At 42.6% G+C, this 23,693-nt stretch overlaps 1 protein-coding gene across 1 annotated transcript; it reads left to right on the top strand.

The window, feature by feature from the left end:
- LOC126412836 (keratin, type I cytoskeletal 9-like) lies at positions 1 to 23,162 on the top strand. Its single transcript, XM_050082679.1, has 3 exons — positions 1 to 143; positions 16,253 to 16,483; positions 22,167 to 23,162. The coding sequence occupies exons 1-3, from the start codon at positions 42 to 44 to the stop codon at positions 22,446 to 22,448; spliced, it is 615 nt and encodes a 204-aa protein (XP_049938636.1). The 5' UTR covers positions 1 to 41; the 3' UTR covers positions 22,449 to 23,162.
- The last annotated feature ends 531 nt before the right edge of the window (positions 23,163 to 23,693 follow it).

The following is a 23,693-nucleotide window of genomic DNA, read 5'->3' as shown; positions in this document are numbered from 1 at the left end:
TCGACGGTACGACTCCACAAGACCCAGCGAGACACACGGAGATGGCGGCTGCTACGGCAACCAGAGTTGCTGCTGCGACAGCGGCACTTGTGCTGCTGCTGAGCTGTGCAGCAGCTGCGCAGGAGCTGGTCGAGGACATGCAGGTGCGTCTGTGCATACGGCCACCCTACACTCACCAATACATCCACTGACCGTCAGAACGCTTACCAGCCTTGCCCATTTTTCACGTATACACTCTCTCTCCTAAGGGCCGACTGCACCAACATCGATTATTGCAACATAACTCAGGGTCACGTGATCGCGGTTATATCTTAATAGCGATTGTGTTCTCTGCACCAACGTTAAATGTCGGTTATGAAAACGCGTCCAGCTACCCACAGATTTTACCACTGTTAACTGCTCGTATTACACAGGAAAGCGTCCATTATACAAGCAAGATCATCACAATCGGTGTCTGTGGTGCTTGTCTCTAACCTGTTTGTTCCCCTTGTGGGCTTTTCAGGTAGTTATCCTAACGTAGGTAATCTTATTGCGCTATGAAGTGTAAGAAGAGGAACTCAAATTTCTGAAAATTTAAGACTGATTTCCTTTCACAGCTAGTCAGCAATAATGCGAGAAATTTAAAATGCAAAGAAATGGACAGGTTAAAAAATGTCGTGTGACTAGGGCCGTCCGCTCTGTGCAAGTCTTTCGATTTGGCGCCACTTCGGCGACTTGCGCCTCGATGCGGATAAAATGATGACGATTAGGACAGCACAACACGCAGTCCCTGAGCGGAGAAAATCTCCGACCTCGCGGGGAATCGAACCCGAGCCATTAGAACTGACATTCTGTTGTGCTGACCACTTTCTTTCTAATTTTTTTTTAAAATCTCATTTTGTTCTCTTTCGTTCCTTATGTCTGCTAGGGGCGGACGTCGTAAGACATCCGTTTAAGTTCGTTGTTGATCGATTGACTCATTTTTTTTTATTATGGAGGGCTGCTAACCTTCTGACCGAACACGCTGAGCTACCGTGCCGGCGCCACTCAGCTACCGGGGGCGGACAATTGACAGGTGCAATGGTAGGGAGAAACTGGAAGCTTGATGAACTAAGGCAATCCATTTTAATTCCACTCCACGCTGCCGAGCAAACATTTCTTTAATTCCAGTCGATGGTAAAAAAAAAGGTCACCTGTCTATCGGTTGCAGTCTATAATGACCATTTCCAGAAATAATTAAAATAGGTCAAGCCTTATGCAGGGTGGCAAACGATATTTCTCTCACCTTATGATAGGCAGCCCAGCATAAGCAGCTAGGGAGGATGATGTAAGCTGGGCTATTTATCTTAAGGTGAGTGAAATATTTTACAAGCCTATTTTATTTTGCCAACTCCGTGTTACCTTAATATTTAGCCAACGTATCAGAATCAAAAGTAATAAACAAAGTTAGTCTAGTATTGTCTAACACATACAACGATGTAGTGCAAACTATGAAACAATGCTGGCGGTATCTTATTATGGAAGTTACTTCCCTTAACAGCAAATTGGTGGTGTCACAAAGGCGCACTGATTTGTTTGTCTTTGATTTGTTTTAGGGAAGGTGGTTTTTGACAGCTCTAATATGCCTAATAGGATTTATCTACATCAGCTGCTATATAAACTCTACTGAAATGCTCTAGAGGTTTTCCCTACATGAACCATATCCAGGCACTGTCGAGTGACAGAAGATGGCCCAAATAGCCATACTAGTATAGCACAGACCAATAACGTTTATAAAGCAGCCAGTGGTGTACATAAACATGTATTTCATTATGAGAAATTTTACGTTTTGTCCATTTACAGGATAATACGAAGGATAGATTATTCACTTCCATTTCTGATAGCAATCACATCAATAACCAACCTCGGAATCTAGTCGAACTGAGCTTGATTGACAGATATGGATATATCATTCCATGCTGCTTCGGTCTCATTCCAGGGCACATCATTTGTAGTGCATGGGAAGTGATGGTGAGCCACTCTCTCGGCAAACCGTGACGACATCAAATCAGTGGGCGTGGTCGAGAGAGCTGCAGAACGGGCTGGCAAGTACAGTGCCCATACTCCCTGTTTACCTATGTCAGGGCACCACACCACAGACATCACACTGTCTGCACGTATCTCGCTGGATTATGTCATGGGCACGTCGAAGTTATAGCACAGAGTCGGCTTCACCACGTCATAAATATCAAGGTTGTGGTCCAAATTACCAGCTATGTAGACCATAGGTGATCGGGTTGTATACACAGTAGCATACCACATTATCATGACAGGTATTGGGCCGGTGTGGAAATAACTAAAGCAATGTGGCAACATTCGCTCTCCTCACAGTATCCACACACTGGTATATACTTCGTGATGCTGCAGAAAGAAATGGTACCCTTCTGAAAAGATGAAAGGCTGCTACTTCTACGTTCATTGTTGTCAATAGGTGCAAAACTGTCGACTGCCGTGTCGAGGGAAGCTGCAACAACACACACTGGGCTGAGAATCAGCAGCACTCTAGATGTAGCCGCATTGCCCATATGGATTGTTTCCTAGCTGCAAACAAATCCATTCTATTTTGGCAGATGAGAAGTGGTTGTACGATCCTGCATGGTCGCACCAACAATATCTTGGTCTCCTCGGGTGTTAACCACATGGGCGTTTGAGAACCATCGTGAAATTATGGTCTTCAATGTTTGCATGATTGTCATTGATTCTAGACTGTGAATAAACCATCGTGGAATGCTACATAGTAATCTGTCTGCCTCCATGTCGGAGTAGTCAGCTTAGATGGCTGCGATATAATGTTCGATTCCTAGTACTACCAACGATTTTTGCTTGGCGGGTGGAATGATATGGGGTGCACTCACCCTCATGATGCAAATTGAGGAGCTGCTTCACCGAATAGTAACGGCTCCATGGTCTAGGAAGTCTAAGAAAACGGCCACGAGAAGTCTAAAACACAGCCACATGGCCGTCCATGCCGCATATGCATGATTCTGCAAGGTAGTTGATGACATAGGAGCGAGTAGACACCCCTTGGGCCTTCAAGGACTGGACAGGAGTTCTTCAAACCTGTCTCATATGCCACAATCCTATATATAAGGGTCAAATATTATGATCACTATTCACTATCCACTGGTAGGTCGAATGCTACCTAGTGGTGTTGCACAGCATCTAGTGTCGTTTCGTGCATAGATAAGTGGGAGAGTGTAGACTCGGTCAACAGCATGAGTGGCAAACAGGCAAAATCCATTGACATAAGTGGCTATCACCAGCACAAGTTGCTACGACCCAATGTCTGCAAGTGAGCATCTCGGAATTGACTCGTGTCGTACTGTAGTGAACATCTATGGAAAGTGGATGAAGGATTGTGGAAGTATGAGGAGGAGCCAAGGTGTTGGACATCCACGCTGTTCACAGGACATAAAGTTTGGAACTTGTTCGGCCCAGTAGTGAACATCTATGGAAAGTGGATGAAGGATTGTGGAAGTATGAGGAGGAGCCAAGGTGTTGGACATCCACGCTGTTCACAGGACATAAAGTTTGGAACTTGTTCGGCCCACAAAGTACAATAGACATCGATCTTTGGCAGATATAAAACACAAGTGCTTCGTAGCACACTATTTAGCGCACCTTATAGAACTTGCGGATCTGCGGAAACCTACCCACGATGAACCGGCGACGTCGTCATCTACAACTGCGGTGATATGAGGTCATCAGCAATGGACCGTGGATTGATGGAAATATGTCTCGTTGTCAGATGAATCAAATTTCGAGTTATACCAGATCTATGGTCATGTCCAAATGCACTGTCAGTCAGGCGAACACTCTTCGGAACATGCGTTTCACCATGGATTCATGCTGATGATGGCAATGTGATGGTATGGAGAACATTCAGCATGGCGTCCTTGGCATCTGTAAAAATTGTCGACCACCCACCATCTTCATGCTTGATGTCTTCTCCAAAGACAGAAGAGGAATACTGTCCACACCACAAGACCACAGTTGCGATATAATGTTTTGAGGAGCCTGATAGTTAACTCCTGAAGTCTTGTCTGTCAACTTCGCCTAATCTCACCCCAACGAAACAACACCTGAGAGCCGGCCGCGGTGGCCGTGCGGTTCTAGGCGCTCCAGTCCGGAACCACGCGACTGTTACGGTCGCAGGTTCGAATCCAGCCTCGGGCATGGATGTGTGTGGTGTTCTTAGGTTAGTTAGGTTTAAGTAGCTGTAAGTTCAAGGGGACTGATGACCTCAGATGTTAATCCCATAGTGCTCAGAGCCATTTGAACACCTGCGACAATAGTGGGGCCAGCCCCATGACCACGAACGACGAGCCCGCAACTTACAGCAGTTAAAGGATCTGTGCGTAAACATCTGGTGTGAGATGCAACGAATGTCTTGTTGAATCCACGCTGAATCTATGCTGTATTGCGTTACAACTGTAGACCAACGCCCTATTGGTCACAGACGATAGAATTTTGTCGCCATGTAGTCGGTGGACTAATAGACGTGGAGCTCCCGGGGTCAATGCCAGATAGATCGTTCCTCCATCCAATCCCTCCAGGACGGCTCCAGATCCACAGAGAACCATCCACCTTACCCAGGAGTAAAAAGTGGCCCGTCACCATTTCACTCCTAGTGCTGCAGCGAAAAAGTGTAGCACTATGTTATTAGCCAATAGCCTGACCACATTCTTGTGCTTCAGATTTTACTTTTACGATAGGGTTTTGGCTTATAAGAGAACAATGTAGCTGACGATGCTGTTACCTACCTTGTGTGGTTGCACTCAATGCTAATTACTGTGACATCCGAGCATTACAAGCAGATGTTTGTTGAATGCCACCTTTGTGGGTGGTAATTTCTACGGCCAGCAGCTGAAATTTAAGGAAGAGTTGTAGTCTTGTCGAAATTGGACTCATCCACTAACAGGCAGAAACAGGCCGTTTTTAAATTCCGTCGCAGTTACGGCGAAAACATTCTGGAGGTATCATCTGGTGCCCTTCATAGAGCATTCAGAAGCGGCGACGGAGAGAAGACGAGCAGAGCAGTTGTGACTAGGAAGGGTCATTCTCGGAGACGCTGTCGCACAGTGGCAGCAGCTCCTGCCGGTCACGGTGTGGTTCCAGCAGCAGCGGTGTTAATGACGGCTGGCTTTCACAGTGCGCCGCGCCCCGTAATTACGGATTACCTCCCGAGGAGGCCACAGCGCGAATGGCAGCGCCGCGACGCCTAAATGGCCGACGGGCGGCGCCTTATTTACTGGCAAACAGCGCCGCAGCCGCTGCCGCAACATCCGCTGCTCTCATCTGGCCAGAGCGCCGCGGCGCACCGTAATTACTTTGGCGTACCGTTTCCCGCCCCCCGCGGCAGCCTGGCCCTTCGCTCTCCAGGCGTGCTGAGGCTCCACGCTGAGCAAAAGAGACGAGACGGGACGGGACGAGATGGCCGAGACCGCCGCCCAGAATAGGAGGGCTGGAAGGAGGCGAGAGGAAGGGAGGGTGGGAGAGAAGGTCTGCTCCCGTAATGGTCGGCCTCCTCCTCTCCTGCAGAGCAGTGCAGAGCAACAGCTTCTAATGGGCACGACGTCGCCCTCGCCATGGCGCACCATTTCACTATGTTTCTTGCTTTCCTTAGTTCTCGCAATATGCTCACAGCCGTGTCTACCAGCCGACAAGTTTGTCCTTACGTTCTGACCTAACTGAGAGGTCAATTTTTTGTTTTCAACCTCCGATCTGTCATTACATTACAACTACAGGGAACATCCGCTGACGCCTTGTGCATAAGTGTTGCGCAGTGTCTCTATTACACCCATCTATCACATCACATTGCACTTTTCAATTCTAAGCACACAGTGAGTGCTTAAATATGCCTCCAAAAAATAGTCTCACGCAAGTGCGAAGTGTCTGCTGAGAAGTTTCGCCTGATTTCAAGCAACCCACGTAACGTAGCTGTCATGTGTCTCGTTCTTGCAATGAAGACGCTCCTGCAGGATTTTCATCTCTTCGCTCACATGAGCTGCTGGCCATAAGTACAGCATTCTGGCGCAGACAATGAGCTGTAGACCAGTGTAGAGACTGGAAGAAAGCACAAGTTGCTGTCTTCTACGATGTGGGCATTTGAAAGTTGGCACAACACTACGGCAAATGTCTAAGCAGGAGCGGTGACTGCATAAGGAAGTAGCTGGAGGGCGTAGCTAACTGTAGCAAATAAAATATTTTTGATTTTCACTGTGGTTTTCATTTCGTGACCGATCGGACCTTACTTCCAAACAGGCCCATGTGACGAGGATATTGGAAAGTTGGTACCACACTAAGACAATTGTCAAAGTTGGAGTGGGGACTTTGTAGTGAAGTAGCTGGTAGGTGTATCTAAATGTTTCAAATAAAACGTATGTTATTTACACTGTGGTTTTCTTTTCATGACCAATGGCAGATTGAAAAGCGTAATTCCTGTTACAAAAGTATGTGTTGCTTTCGTCGTCTGCACCCATGTGAATCTAGTTTCTGTAGTCAATTCCCCGTGCCCCGGTACAATTTTAAACTAATACACTTCCTACCGCTAGCAAACTGACGATTCCTTCATGTGTCAAGATGTGTCCTGAACAACCAGTCCTTCCTTTTAGCCAATTTGGGCGACAAATTCCTTTCTCCCCAATAAGATCTGGTATTTCCTGATGATTTCGAAAAGAAAACCGTCTATACAGCTTAGCAACATTTAGTAATAACTACCATCGTCAAATCAAAATGTAGATCTTGTAAAAAAACGTTCACTGTCAGTCAGTAAAATCTTTGTCTCAATGGGCGTCAGCTGTTGACAGTTAACATAACACCTAAATACAGGTTCCGTTCACTAAGACTGAGCGGTGTCTGGATCTGATGACAGAAGTTTGTAAAACAACGTTATAAATAAAGTAACGCATTCAGCGAACTAGACGGCTCTGTTTACAATAAATCGAGAACGACGGCGTTAGCAAACACAACACAGTATGTTGCTATCAATGGGGAGACGTCTACAGACGTTAAAGTAACCTCTGGCGTGCCACAGGGGAGTGTTATCGGACCATTGCTTTTCAAATGGTTCAAATGGCTCGGAGCACTATGGGACTCAACATCTTAGGTCATAAGTCCCCTAGAACTTAGAACTACTTAAACCTAACTAACCTAAGGACATCACACACACCCATGCCCGAGGCAGGATTCGAACCTGCGACCGTAGCAGTCCCGCGGTTCCGGACTGCAGCGCCAGAACCGCACGGCCACCGCGGCCGGCCATTGCTTTTCACAATATATATAAATGACCTACTAGATAGTGTCGGAAGTTCCATGCGGCTTTTCGCGGATGATGCTGTAGTATACAGAGAAGTTGCAGCATTAGAAAATTGTAGCGAAATGCAGGAAGATCTGCAGCGGATAGGCACCTGGTGCAGGGAGTGGCAACTGACCCTTAACATAGCCAAATGTAATTTATTGCGAATACATAGAAAGAAGGATCCTTTATTGTATGATTATATGATAGCGGAACAAACACTGGTAGCAGTCACTTCTGTAAAATATCTGGGAGAGTGCGTGCGGAACGATGTGAAGTGGAACGATCATAGAAAATTAATTGTTGGTAAGGCGGGTGCCAGGTTGAGATTCATTGGGAGAGTCCTTAGTAAATGTAGTCCATCAACAAAGGAGGTGGCTTACAAAACACTCGTTCGACCTATACTTGAGTATTGCTCATCAGTTTGGGATCAGTACCAGTTCGGGTTGACGGAGCAGATAGAGAAGATCTAAAGAAGAGCGGCGCGTTTCGTCACAGGGTTATTTGGTAACCGTGATAGCGTTACGGAGATATTTAGCAAACTCAAGAGGCAGACTCTGCAAGAGAGGCGCTCTGCATCGCGGTGTAGCTTGCTCGCCAGGTTTGGTGTCGAGGGGGTGCGTTTCTGGATGAGGTATCGAATATATTGCTTCCCCCTACTTATACCTCCCGAGGAGATCACAAATGTAAAATTAGAGAGATTCGAGCGCGTACGGAGGCTTTCAAACAGTCGTTCTTCCCGCGAACCATACGCGACTGGAACAGAAAAGGGAGGTAATGACCGTGGCACGTAAAGTGTCCTCCGCCACACACCGTTGGGTGACTTGCGGAGTATGAATGTAGATGTAGATGTAGAACCTCTCCAACAAATTTACTTCCTTTATTAATTAACTCCTCATTTGTTATTTCATCTGACCATACAATTTGCAACATTTATCTGTAGCGTCACATTTCAAAAACTTCTGTTCTCGTTTAGTCTTAACTGCTCATCGTCCACTTTTCACTGTTACACAGGGCTATGCTTCATACAACCACACGCTACACGGTGGTCTGTACGTATAACACTTCTAGTTATTCCCTTTCCTATTCTATTCAGAAATGGAACAAACAAAGAACGATTATCTATACGTGTTCGTACGGGCCTTGATTTCCTTTATCTCGCCTTCGCCGTTCCTACGCGAGATGTTCGTAATTGGTAGTAAAATCGTCCTGTAAACTGTCGCAAATGTCGTTTCTCCAAACCTCCTCAAAAATGTTTCGCAAAAAGAACTTCTTCTTCCGTCCAGTCTCTCGGGAATACTATTGCGTTGGTCGAACCTACCCGTGGGTAATTACTCTAGGGACTGCTTAGATGTATTCCTCTCATCTGACCTAGTGACAAGCCCAAACACTAGAGCAACACTCAAGTGTCGGTCGCACAGGTGTTCAGATAACGACGTCCTTTACAGATGGGCTACACATTCCTAGAGTTCTCCCAGTAATTCGAAGTCGACCATCCACGTTCCCTCAAACGATTTCACATGCTCGTTTCATTTCATATCGCTTTGCAGCGTTACCCCCAGACAGTTAATCATGGTTACTGTCCAGTAGCTTACCTTTATTTTTCTCATAATTTCGATCATGTTGCACCATTTTCCACTATAGAACGCATTTCCAGGTCGACATATGCTTTGAACGTGTTTTGATGTTTCTCTATTCTTGCGTTATCAACCGCAACATCAGAACCGCCTCTCTGGCGGATTTTCTTTTCCTAAAGCCAAACTGATCGTCATCTGTGATTTATAATGAGGCAAAATAACGATTCGTTGAATCATACCACGCGCCTCCAGTCAGCAACACTCCATGTTGTCTGACGCACTGAAAAATGTGCAACTATACAGGGTGTTACGTTATAAGTGCTGAGATTTGTATTGTTGAGTGAGGACAGTGTACTGAACAACATAGCAGGGATTTTCTCTGCCTCGTGATGACTGGGTGTTGTGTGATGTCCTTAGAGTAGTTAGGTTTAAGTAGTTCTAAGTTCTAGGGGACTGATGACCACAGCTGTTAAGTCCCATAGCTCTCAGAGCCATTTGAACCATTTGAACAACCTTGCATCATTATTTACTTCATTTTCAGAGTGATCATTATAGCTATTAGCCGTAGTATGTTATTAGGTTGGTTAAGTACCTCCAAGTACATGGGGCAAGAGAAAGCCATTAATGCTTATTTTACGTACCCTGAGCAGTAGGTCAGGTGTACACGTGTGCAAATTCGAAAACAAAATGTTTCGTTTACAGCGACAAGATTAGTCCACTTAGTGCAGCTACCACCGTGCAAAAAACATTAGGTAGTAAATTATGTGACACTTTCGCAGGGATACTTTTAGAGGCAGAGAGAAAACAACTAACATATTTTAGTGCGTACATGTTAAGAGACAAATGACTACAATGTCAGCTCTTATACCCCTAACACCTGTATGTCCCGCAGTTTCCAAAAGCTATATCAGATAAACTCGACTCCAAATGTCAGTTGCATGTACTTCGTAACATTCGTTTGGAAACTGGGTTAGAACCACCTCCATTATCTGACAGCAGCAAATACTGTGTAGTTAGAAACGGATTGTTACCGGCCACCATTTTCATTCGCTGTCAGTTAACACCTTTTTACAATCGCTATCCGTACAATGTGTAGCATGGCTGCGAGGGATAACCATTTTGTTGATGCCTGGGACAGTTGACTTAGGTTGTGATCGCGGGAGCGTCCGCAAGCGATGGCTCCTTTCGGTGTTGCTATTACGTCTGCATGTCGAACCATCTTATTGTGTTGATTCCATACTACCGCCTGGCACAGATACATCACATCAGTATTGACTAGTTACATGGCCGCTTGGTTTCTAAACCTTCTACGTCGCTCTAAAGCGACCGGTGAGCTCCATCATGGGGCGGATTAATATTACGTCCCTTAAGCATGTAACTCTGCACAGTATACTCAGATCTTAGCTGCTACGGAACTGTTCATTCAATACGTCTTCAACATTTAATTTCAGAATAAATTTTCTTCAGCAAAACGTAGTTGCTATCATATATGTTTTCCTTCCTGCTAAAACATTAATTTCACTGAGTCTGCCTCTACGTTTTCACGTTTCCTCTGCCTTCCAACTTCATAAAAATATATTAAAAAACCGTAACGCATTCTATAGAAATGTTTCCAACGACACTGAAAAATAAAATATTGCAAAAAATTACCACAATCAGGAATACTGTTCCCGATAAAGTGGATAACTGGACATACAACGCTCCCATTTATTTATTTTGCTTATGTATATTGCTTATATTCGTGAAGCTAAAGAAGTAGAAAGGCATGGTTTCAATTTTACTAAAAAAAGGTAGTGAAATAAGTGAAAGAAATAAACAGACCTCTCATAAAACCTCAAGTGATACGTATATGTATAACATATTCCCCTATTTGAATATATATTAGACTTCATTGTTCTTACTGCCATTACTTTTCGTCACCTGGCTGTTGCTTCCATTATCACCTTAATTTTCTTTTTTTTAAATCCAAGCCTGCCGCGGTGGCCGAGCGGTTCTAGGCGCTTCAGTCCGGAACCACTCGCCTACTACGGTCGCAGGTTCGAATCCTGCCTCGGGAATGGATGTGTGTGATGTCCTTCAGTTAGTTAAGTTTAACTAGTTCTAAGTTTAGGGGACTGATGACCTCAGATGTTAAGTCCCATAGTGCTTAGAGCTCATTTTTTAATCCAATATTGAAGATAACAAATGCTGCAGAAGTTAGACAAACGAAGAAACCTTAGCATCAGCAGACTGGTAAAGAGCAAGACATATATCCCCAAGGAAAAAGTACGTCTAATATTAAATATTGACAAAGAACTGAGAATGCAATTTCTGATACATTGAACAAAATTCAAGAAAAGTAAACATTGATTTATTATCAACAAAGATCAAAAAACGAAATCCTATCGGGTAAGGTGTTATCATTGCAGAGAAGTGGTAAATGAAATTCTACCGACAAGACAAAGAATTAAATTTCGTCCGAACAAGCCATGAAGGTCCAACAGGTCGTAGGGCCACCGTGTCATGCTGAGACCCCAGGCGTCACTGGATACGTATGTGGAGGAGCATGTGGTCAGCACACCGCTCAACCAGCCGTATGTCAGTATACGAGACCACAGCCGCTATTTCTCAATGAAGTAGCTCCTCAGTTTGCCTCACAAGAGCTAAGTGCAGCCCATTTGCCAACAGCACTCGGCAGACCGGATGCTCACCCATCCAAGTGCTAGCCCAGCGCGTAACTTCGGTGATCTGACAAGAACCGTGTTACCTCTGCGGCGAGGCCGACCATCAAGACTGATGACATAATTATCATAGATTCTCGAAAGGTTATTTAGAAAAATGATCATGCACACATATATCGTTACTGGCATTCGGAATTAGAGGTGACAGTAGTAGTATTAGCACTATACAGAGAACACAGTGCATTACGCAGGACTTCCGAAAATACCAAAGGTTTAGATGAACTAACTGAGACATTGAGAACTACCAAAAGTATTGTTTTTCATGGACTCGAGAAATTAAATAATGTGATTCCCAACGGCCAGGGACAAAAATTTGTAGTCATTATCACTTTGAAATACCACAGTATTACAGAAAAGAGTGTTCACAGTAATGGTGAAAATAAATTGCATAATAAATTCAACATGAAAGTAAGCATTTTGAGGCCTATAAAAGACTAACAGAGTTCGTGGGAACCACAGTAGTTTGGATTAGGTGACCCTAGAAATTTGAAATGCATTATAGAGCGTTGACATTTTGACACCTAACTGTTACTGTGGGCGTGCGATAAATCCCATCTAATGAGTAACACAACAGCCATAAAATGCCTTATTGGAATTTTGTCTTCTTTTATGTAGCTGAATTGTCGTTGACAAGTAGAAACGACGACAACATTCTTTTTAAGGATACATGTAGGTAATTTCACTGCATAAATCGAGTCCCGAACCGTCCTGATAGGAAATTAGGTGTAGAAAGGATTTGGCTTTAAATGGCGAGGTGTAATTGAAAGGAAATCGAGCAAAAAAGGCACAATGAACAGAGGCGCTGCCCAGTCATGCTTGACTTCCAGCTCACGCCTTGCTGGATCGTACTTCCTGCTCCTTAACACTCTAACTGTCGATGTTTCCTCATCCAAGCAGTCGACACGTACCACGACGTTCTTCACTGTATCTACCCTGCATCCTGGTAAAACCCATTCAACATATTTTCAGGTGGCAGCATTTTGTAGCTTTCATACCTTAAGTGACAGGCACAGTGAAGCAAAGAGTAAGTGCTTGCAATTCAGAAAAGAGGAGAGTGAATTCGGGAGAAAGTACAAGTTTACATCGACAAGGTAGAGAAAGTAAATTGACACAGCTCCTACTGACGGAACAACACCAGTACTCACCTATACTGATACAGGGAAACCGAGTAACTCCGGATAACAATTTCCGAACCGTTTCGAAACTCTCTCTCCCTAAGTTCGCTGGGCCATCTTGCTTGCTCCGTTACAAAACACTTGAAAGTAAGTTTTAATAACAACGGTTCATAGTTAATAGTAATAATTTGAAAATAAGTTTAAATGTCTGGTAATAGCATTATTCGATTATTTAACCGTTTTTTAAAGAGAAAACGAAAACCAAGTTTGTGCAGAATGCACGCAGACAACTATACGTCATATTGCGGCGGTGCAGCGAAGTGAATGATTCATGTAGCAAATAATTTCTGTACTTATGTAAAACATGCATTGGTAAGCCACAGAAACCCTGGGGCGTAGCACCCTCTAAAGACGACAGCAGGTGCCTACTATGAGAAATGAACACTTTTAATAAATTATTAGAACTCAGTCATATATAGACCACAATTCAATGAGTAAAGAAGAAAACATTAAATGCATCGACCAATTAACAACATTCGTCCTCAATTAGCTAAGACATTTGATATACCGGGTGGTCGAAAAGTCAGTATAAATTTGAAAACTGAATAAATCACGGAATAATGTAGATAGAGAGGTAAAAATTGACACACATGCTTGGAATGACATAGGGTTGTATTAGAACCAAAAGAAAAAGTATTGCTAGACGCGTGAAAGATATCTTGCGCGCGTCGTTTGGTGATGATCGTGTGCTCAGCCGTCATGCTTGGCCTCCCAGGTCCCCAGACCTCAGTCCGTGCGATTATTGGCTTTGGGGTTACCTGAAGTTGCAAGTCTATCGTGATCGACCGACACATCTATGGATGCTGAAAGACAACATCCGACGCCAATGCCTCACAATAACTCCGGACATGCTTTACAGTGCTGTTCACAACATTATTCCTCGACTACAGCTACAGTTGACGAATGATGGTGGACATATTGAGCATTTCCTGTAAAGAACATTGCTTTGTCTTACTTTGTTATGCTAATTATTGGTATTCTGATCAGATAAAGCGCCATCTGTCAGACATTTTTGAACGTTGTATTTTTTTTTGTTCTAATAAAACCTCATGTCATTCCAAGCATGTGGTCAATTTGTACCTCTCTATCTACATTATTCCGTGATTTATTCAGTTTTAAAATTTATACTGACTTTTTGATCACCCGGTATACAGACAGCGTATGGAAGCAGCCTAAACTGAAAGCTACTGACTATTGAATGAGTGCTGCACCCGAGTCAATGACCGATAAATTTCTGGGTATTTACTGTGATACTAGCATTATCTGAACAGTTCTAACGAGACTTGCCTTGTGAGGAAAAAACTTGAGAATCTCATTTCAAACTTGAACGCCACTGCCCTGTTCGAATACAGCCCAACAATGGACTCACGGAAGTCAGCTAATAACTCTACTACTTGGCTCTTCAGGCACTATTTTCAGTTCTAGAGGGCAGGGTGTTGGGTCCATTGAAATGCAGCCCGTGGCGTTCATCTTTTTTAAATTCATCTTCTTTAACACCTGAAGAGGACACTAGGGACAGTGGGGAGTCAATAATCACTGAAGTCCATATTGAAGTGACATTTACTGTAGATGTTGATTCTTAGATAGCAGGAACGCCACTGCTACACAGATGTAATAAATATAGTTGAACATATCTTTGATATCGAAAGGGCAGTATCGTTCGCAAATGAACTGATATACGAAGAAGACGTCTGCAGTAATGTGATCAAACTCTTCGTTGCTGAGTTTCAAATCGTTGTCGGTCGTGCTGGGTAACAAGCCATCATGCTCCAGGGTGTTGCTCCACATATATATCTGTCACTTCCCTGATGACTACACAAGCGTCCCTCATTTCATTTTATAACTTGTATTTGTAGTTGACGTTTAATGAAATGTGAAATGTGATAAAGAATATTAGGGCTCAATATCGCTTTTCTGTTTGTCAGTAAATGCTTAATGTGGAATAAATTAAAATTATAGACCTTGATAGTGTGCAGAAACGCAGCATAAGACTCCTTGGTTATTTTTTCACTTGAAACTTGACTTCTCTCACTCAAGCATTTTTGTTGATCGAAAAATGACCTATGCGTTTTGATATTTCATCATTTTTAAAGGCTACAAAGAAGGACATACAACGTATCATAAATATATACTATCCTCTCGTCTTCCCTACCTCCACTTCACCGCTGTTCTCTTCCCTCTCCCAACCCACCCTTTTCTTTCTTCCTTTACCTTTGTGCATTATAGCGACTTTTTCGTAACTTCTTTCTTTCCATTTCAAATACAAATGAAAAATAGTACGTACGAAAGTTTACATAGCGTTTAATGCACACCCATTGGGAGGTGCGCAACTTGTATTGTTAATTAACGAATTTCATGCAATTCAAATAGGTTCATAACATCGTCCATGACGAACTACATACTGTAGTAGTCAGTATTTACCTTAAGGCTACTGTCACATACGGTTCCTAAGTCAACAACTTTGTATCTACTACGATATTACACCCATGTAAGTCGTGTGAAGAGCTACGCTGTTACGTCGATCTGTTAAAGAACATGTAAAGTAATTTTCTCATTTCATCAAGGTACTTTTTGCATTCGAATTCTGTTACTTGCTTTTGTAAATACGCTCGACTGGGAGATTGTTATGAGTTTGTATTGCCTTATACGTACACGCTGAACTTTGTCTATCGTTTTGTGTTGTAACTCTGCTTAGTACTTTTCTCCCTTAATTCTTTTAAAATGCTTTTACATGTTGGAAGAATGTGATAGACAATTTATCAGTCTTGTCATTACTTCGTTAACTTTTTAAAATTTATTGAAATTTCGTTGCACAAATCTATAAGCAATTGGTTGACATACAACAACACTAGCACCCGCTTGTGACCGGCTACAATTAAGATCACGTAGCACTAAGTCAGTTTGCACTTGACTGTGGTACACGCCAGATGACGTGGCAAAATGTACCCATATGTCAGTATTGTCAACACTATATTAACCTGAAGATTTTTTATTTTTAATATTTGGTTATGTATCCCCATATACCTTAGCAGATTCATTATGACATTAATGTACCCATTACCTATTTGTGGCGCCTTGTATACACTTTTTGGTAGCCTTTGAAAATGATACAATAATGGAAGGCATAAGGCAATTTTTACCCTGTAAGAGGTGTGGCTGAGAGAACAGAAGTTTCAAGTTAAATTAATGAGTCGAATTAGGATTACTCCAATTAATATGATTGTGGTATTGCCTTTCCTATTCAAATTAGCTGTCAGAATAACGCCGGGAAGTAGTATCGAGATAGATGCTTGCAAGGCCACATGGGCCGTCATCACTTTCGTTGAGATCCACTTGTTTGGGAAAGTCGGGTAGCAGGGGTGGGGATGGGAGAGGGCGAGGTACACCAATACAAGTAGTGGGAGGAGGAGTACCGACCAGGAGAGCGCGCTCATGGGTGGCGGTGTTGGTTTCCGGCGGCTGCAGATGGTGTCGTCGGGACAGCGGGAGCACTACGTGCACAAGGACGGCGGCGACCACGGCACCGTCGGATACCTGCGCACCAAAGACAGCCGCGGCGACGACGGCTACAAGAAGTTCGACAGCTTCCACAAGAAGGACGGCGACTCGTACGGCTACGAGCACCACACATCGTACGGCAAGGCGGGCGGCGGGGAGTCGGGCGGTTCGCACGGCGACAGCGGCTCCTACAGCCAGGTATTCCCCTCACCATCCACCCAAAACCCACGGCAGGAGCTGGCATTTTCTGGCGCTGTGGCCGTCGGTGTAACTGAAAGACATCAAGCATAAAAGTAGCTTTGTGGGTATACCACTGCGGACCTTACAGCGAAATTGCTGTTCACAACATCAGCTTAGCAGACGAAATATTAGTCAGCATTTTAATGTCGTACTGGCCGTTTTCGAACAGCGTATATTCTCTAGAGAAAGCTATAGGGGAAGAAGAGTAATACAAAAAATGTGCAAAACTAAACAGAGAAGGAGTGGATGACCGGATAATATACATCATGTAAAAGATCCGAGAGGGAAATGTAAGAACGGAGGACCAGGGACCAGTTCCTCCAATTAGAAACGATTTGAGACCCTACCGTACAGTTCAGTCTGTGCATGGAAGAAGCAATGATGGAAACAAATGAAACAGTCACAGTGAGATTAAAATTCAGTGTGGAAGGATATCAGTGTAATGTTATCCTCACTAAAACTCAGGAAAAACTGCAGGACCAAATGGTTCAAATGGCTCTGAGCACTATGGGACTTAACATCTATGGTCATCAGTCCCCTAGAACTTAGAACTACTTAAACCTAACTAACCTAAGGACATCACACAACACCCAGTCATCACGAGGCAGAGAAAATCCCTGACCCCGCCGGGAATCGAACCCGGGAACCCGGGCGTGGGAAGCGAGAACGCTACCGCACGTCCACGAGCTGCGGACACTGCAGGACCTTTGAAATGGAATGAACGGTCTAAGAGCACACTCTATGGATCTGTAGTAAACTGAAGGAAGATGGAAGTGTTGAGGAGTAGTGAAATCGAAATTAGCGATAAAATTAATATCGAAATCGAGGACTATGAAGTGGACGAAAGAATGAGTTCTACTACGTTGGAAGCAAAATAACACATGACAGACAAAGCAAGGAGAAAAAAGTAAATGCTATCACAAGACGCCTATAAGCATCAAACGTCAGCCTTTCCTTGCTGAGCTTTGCTGAGCTTGCACCTCTCGTGCTGACTGCTGTACGGTAGTGAATGGTAGTGCGTCATTGGCTGTGGAGAAAATTGAAACGGAAGGAATCGAAGCGTTTCAGATATGGTGCTATAGGAGGTTGTTGAAAATAATGTCAACTGATTAGATAATGAATTAGAATGTTATACACTGAATCGGCAAAGAGAGTAACACGTGGGAAATAACGAAAACTAGAAGGGACAGGGTGGTAGTAACGCGTTAATACTTCAAGAAATGACTTCCGTGTTGCCTGAGAAAGCTGAAGGGGATAAAACTATAGAAAAGACAGAGCTCTGAGTAAATCAAACAAATAATTGCGTATGTTGGGTGCAAGTTCTACTCTGACATGTCGCGCTTATTTCAGGAGCGAAATTCGTGGCGGGCTGTAGCTAACTAATCAGGAGAATTATAAAGGAATATTGTATAACTTGTATCAGGCGGTCACGTGACCCTTCACAGGTCACTATCTGATGACACTAAGGTAGTTTGTATGTTCCAGTTAGGACTATGGAATAAGCGTAGTTAAGATGAGTCCAAGTGTTCATTTTGTTCTGAGCAGTCCTGGAACTGTCTTGCCATCGATATATCCCCACTTCTTAGTTTTATTTTTGTATTTTGTACCGTCTTCGCCTTACTATTTATTTATGTCAATTTCTTATAGTTCTTCTTGCACCTCTCCAATCAGTTTGATTGCCGTTCAATCTTTCTAAATGTTGTACAACTTTCCTTTTCAGTTTTCTAGAACAGCTTCTACTGTGTGCCTCTGTCAGCGATAAGTCGAACTGGATCACAAAACTGAGCGTAAAGATCAAAGGATTTCCAATTTTTCTCGAGAACCTTATTTACTTATTTACGAGTTCGTATTTTGAAGACGGAAACTGTTAGTGTGTTCACAAAAGGGTGAAAGCTTCGAAGTTGTTCTAAGCTATCGAAGGAAGTTTTCAAGTATAATACGGAAAACACATGGCTCTATTGCCGAAAACAATTAATGATATCTCTGAAGCAATAAGGAAATCCATACACAGAACGTGGTGGCTAGGCTTAATACAAACACGTGATAAAAATTACACTTCAATCAAAGGGTACTGCTGACAATAGAAAACCCGGGTTGATCAGAAGAAAGATGGTTTATTGAGGTTGCAAAGCAGCTGGAATTAAAAAAGCTACATAACTCAAAAAAGGAAACTCAATGGCAAATCAGCAATGTGGCGAATGGCGCAGAATACAAAGTCGGCACTGAAGCGCTGAGCTGTATCATACGACATGGAATGTGTAAAGAAAGTCTTGTTCCGGTACAGTGGAAATATGTGCCAGCGTGAATCGGAAATGACGGAGCAGGAGTTCTGTAACGAACAGATACGTGAGTCTTTGTAGTTAGGCCACTACGAAGCCTTAATATTGTAGTGAGAGAAACTGTAGGCGAGTTTAGTAAATTCCAGAAATTGACCATTTCATGGGATGTTTCTAAGTAATGCGTTATCTACTAAATTCTCTTTTCAACATCTACTCCAGAAATGCATATTAGGAATTGTGTAACGTTTTTACAAGAATTGTAGTTGATACAGTGAAGCCCTTTATAAACTCTTTTTCACTAATAACACATTCAGTATATTCCTAGTGTGTGGTGGACTAGTATTGTATAGGAATCTCTGTCATCCTTTGTAAGTATATACTGAATTTAAAAGTTTCCAACGATATCAGTTTTCATGTATACGCTAAAAAGTATTGACGAGCTTAAAACGCTACCCATACTCAAGTAGGGACAGAAACACAACCTGCGGTTAACGAAGTAGTGATTCTTTCCCGAGACAACATAAGTCGTCAAAACCATTATCTAGTGCACTTTAATGTGGAAATACCTGCCTAGATTTCTAGCGCATGGAGAAGTTTTCATCACCTCGCTGGCTGAGATGAATAACAGGAATACCTCTGTAAGCGTTTTGACGAACAGAATGTGAACTCAAATCCAGGGCTTCATCCTTAATCTCTTACCAATAACGTATCATATTATGACATTTGCCATTTTGGTTATTATTCATGATTCAAATGTCAGTGCCAGGCTCCCAAGTTGTCCACTGAAGCTGTACACTACCTTCGGGCAGAGTGTTCTGTCTCCTGCAGTTCCGCCTCTTCCCTTCTCTGATTTCTATTTTTTGTACAGTAGCCAGTCTCCGTCGGATAGCTGAAAATAACATTGAAGCTTAAGGAAATCGTAATTGACACAATGGAATGCTCATTACGACGACGAGCAAGAACCGATAAACACCGACAATCAAAGCCAGAATCATTGCAAACAGTAGCTTCCACAATTAGAGTTCCAGATTCGAAGGTTTGGTCCATGAAGAGAAGCTATAGCTGCATTTGCCAATCGTCACACTGAAACCTCAACATCAAGATACCAGCTGCAGATGCAGCCACCAGAACGCGCTGCAGTTGACCAACAGTGATAACACGGAGCGTGATCCGCAGCGACTCTTGCGGTCACGGTCGTATATACCGGAAATGATTGCTAAATCGGTGCTATCGCTGACACCTTTGGTCAGTTTTCATACGGATGTAGTGGTGGGATGTAAGATCACTTGTAGCACAAACTCAGCGACACAATCTCCAATTACGTATCACATTTGTATGACACATCTCACACGTCATCAAAGTGCCGCAGGAAGACGTGGCAAAAATATCTCCAGCAGGAGTTTGCCAAAAGAACAGTCTGTGATGCCTCATATTTACATTTTGCTCAGTTATGAGACTTGCATATTTGCTTCGCATGAATATAAAAAGATTCTGTTCAGTCAGAAAATATAAAACGTACGAAACAGAATCAGTATGACTAGAATTCATAATTCGAAATATTCTGTTGAAGTCATTAACAAATGACCGAAAAATCTGCCATTATTTACACTAGAATTTATATTCTTCTTTTCACAATAACCCACATACACATTCTACAGTAACTGCAATTAGTTGTGATTTATCTAGTGTACCTTACAATATTTTATCTAAAAACTGAGAATTATCTGTTTCATTTGTTACTAGGATAACAGCAATCAACGTAATGTACACTAAGTGCTACAACAAATGCTGTACAAATTTATATGTAATGTTATCATAAATATTTTTCATTGTTTGTTTTCAAGGAAGAGGCATCTGATTTACGTTGAGCGCAGTGCAGTTGTTTTGTAAATAATTGTTGGTATCGACACCTGCTTATAGACAGGTATCAATATGATACGTCCAATTAAAATATATTTTATCTTCCATAACTCTTGTTGGGTTCTGTATGAGGCACTATGTGGATCTTTACAGTTTTTAGATTTCGTAGATGAGTCTGATGCTACTGGGGTTTCGTTTCTTAGTTACATACAAAGTGATTCTCTCTCTGTTGGGTTTTTCTGCTTATTGCCGAGTTTGGTCGTAAGTCATGCCAGCGCAATATTACAGAGTCCAGAGTCAGATTGCATTATTTTTCATCCTAACATGTTGCTGACCTGTCAGATATCAAACCACAAATTTAATTACAACATTTTCTGTACCACGTTTAACTATCATATATATAGTTTGTTTGTTGTATAGTGTGATTTATTGATCCATCTGATCTGTCACACGCATATCTAAAAACGAAATCGTTTAACTTCAAACTCTATCATGACATTTATATGCCATCAATTAAACAGCTGAATAAATTATCCAAGAATAATACATACACCTGAATACACCTACAGTTTTAGGGATGCAAATGAATCACAGCAAAATGTCTACCAGATCAGTCTCGAAAGCTAATTCCTTTCTAACATTATATTCTACTGCATGTATTAACCTATCTTAAACAAACTAATGGTGATACAAATATTCCCTCGCCAATATTTTCAACATTATTTTTAGGTCCCTTTCAGTGCATTTCCACTATCAAATATAAAATTTTCGATTCGTTCCTGGAGCTTACACGAAGCTTGATGTGGCCTTTGTGTACATACATCTTCAATATGATGCTTTTGTATATAGACTAGACTCTTACCTAAGTTAATCGTGGCTGTTTCATTACTATCATTTATATACATTATTGGACTGTCTCTTCCCACTTGCCTTGTTTTTTGTGGGATGAAACTTCTCATTCATTTAACTTCAGGTCTTATTTTAGTATTATTTTAACAGGAAGAGACTACGAAGTTAATTGGAAAAATTTAAGCGCCGAGTTGCTCACAGGAAACTGCGACAGAAATGTTAACAACACATGCCCAAACACACTTTTTAAATTTTATTTTACGTTGTCAGAGGTTGAGTTATGGATGACATCGTTGCATTGATAATCAGTATGAAGAGATCCTTTATCAATATATTATCGACAATTACAAAACGTTTAGAGTTGTTTTTTTCTCGACATTTGCAAAACTTTACCATTCTTATTAGGTGTTCTACAAAGGAATATTTCAGGCCGGTGTATACTTGATGGCGTTGAAGATAAATTAAATGAACAGGCAATTTTAAACTGATGATTGTCAATAGCACAAGCCGTGTGAATATTAAGTGAAAACGCGTGGAGTTTTCGGACTTAACCTGACAGTTTCTCTGTGTCGGACAGTTCTTGCAAGTACAGATTTACAGTTGCTTCTATAACGAGGCGACAGCGCTCTTAGCCAGTGCATGCATGCTCACAGGGTGACCACCACGGTGCCGGATCGGAGCACTACCTGCGCGCCATCGACGGCGGCGATTCGTACGACCACGGCGGCGAGCACTACGAGTCCCTCGGCGGCGACTACGGCGGCGGCCACTCGGCCCACTACAGCAGCGGCGGCGGCAGCGAGGGTCACTACGGCGGCGCCGGTCACTACGAGTCCGGCGGCGACGGCGACGGTGGCCACCACTACAGCGAGCACTACTACTCCAGCGGTGACGACGGCGGTCACTACACAGGCGGAGAAGGCGGCCACTACTGAGCGTCGCTAGCGATCCGCGACACCCCGCGCCACCTACCGCCATCTACCGGCGCCACGCAGTACTACTCCACGCCGAGTGTTTCTCTAAATAACCTCGTGGGGCAGTGGACTTTCCTGTAACTTATACAGCAGCCAACTTACTAGGAAAGCACTTTTAAAATATGGTTCCAACGAGAATCGACGGCTATTGTCACAGCATGCTAGTTGTGAAGCAGTAAAACACTCTAAGCTCTTAGAGACGCTGTTCACCAAGTTAACTAACAAATTCGGACTTGTTCAGCTGCGGAAATTTTTAAAGCTAACTACACGCGCTACTACAGAACCAGAATGTGGGATTCGATCTCAGCTTAAGAAAACAACACAAAATCCACCACATCTTCCTGTCTATTCGGACAATTAAGCTCCGTATTAAATTTATCACAAACATTCTATTTTCCTCCTTTTGGAAGTCTAGTTTCAGAATGGGCTATTCTCTTCGTGGTCTACGGTCTCGTTCTGATATTTATGTAAGTGAATTTGCATAACACCAAAGCTTGGATCTCTTCCAAATCCCTCCCAATGCTGGCAGCTGACAACATTTTCTCGTTATTTATCTTTTGCTCTAGTCCCTGATTTACACAAACTCAACGAATTAATGCGTTTCATCGAAAATGTTACACCAGAGTGGCCCCACAAATCTAGCTTCACTTCTTGCAGTACTGAAGTAACTTGCAAATTTAGTTGACGTTTCTGGAGTAGTATTTAAGTACTGTCTCTTAACAATAATGTTGTTTGTTATTAAATTGTTATCTGTTACTAATAAACTTTAAAAATAAGATCATGGTGTCTACATTCATTTCCTCTATCAAAGTTTACAGTATTAGAAATAGTGAAGATAGAAAGTCAATAGTATATTAGGCACACATTACCGCATTTTACAGACGCTTCAGCGTTTGACTATTAAAAACTTCAAAAACAGAGAAGTAGGTAAATATCACCAAACAATTATTTTGGAATTCCATAGCAAGCATTTCTGTTGCACACACAATTGATTTTGTAAATTAATAACAGATTATTGGCCAAGTACTGTCATAATGTTCAAAAACGCAGTTCTCACTTTGACTAACGTACCACTTATTAGTTACATAACATCGTTTATAGATCACAGATACGGTGTCTTTGCTGACAGTCTTAAATCTGCATCTACAATGGAGGAAAATTTATTCATTTTACAACGCAGAAAAAGGAAATCACACCGAATGTAAA

The sequence above is a fragment of the Schistocerca serialis genome, chromosome 7 (assembly GCF_023864345.2).
Source record: "Schistocerca serialis cubense isolate TAMUIC-IGC-003099 chromosome 7, iqSchSeri2.2, whole genome shotgun sequence".
NCBI classification, from domain to species: Eukaryota; Metazoa; Arthropoda; class Insecta; order Orthoptera; family Acrididae; genus Schistocerca; species Schistocerca serialis.
This window is presented reverse-complemented; position numbering and strand designations above follow the sequence as displayed.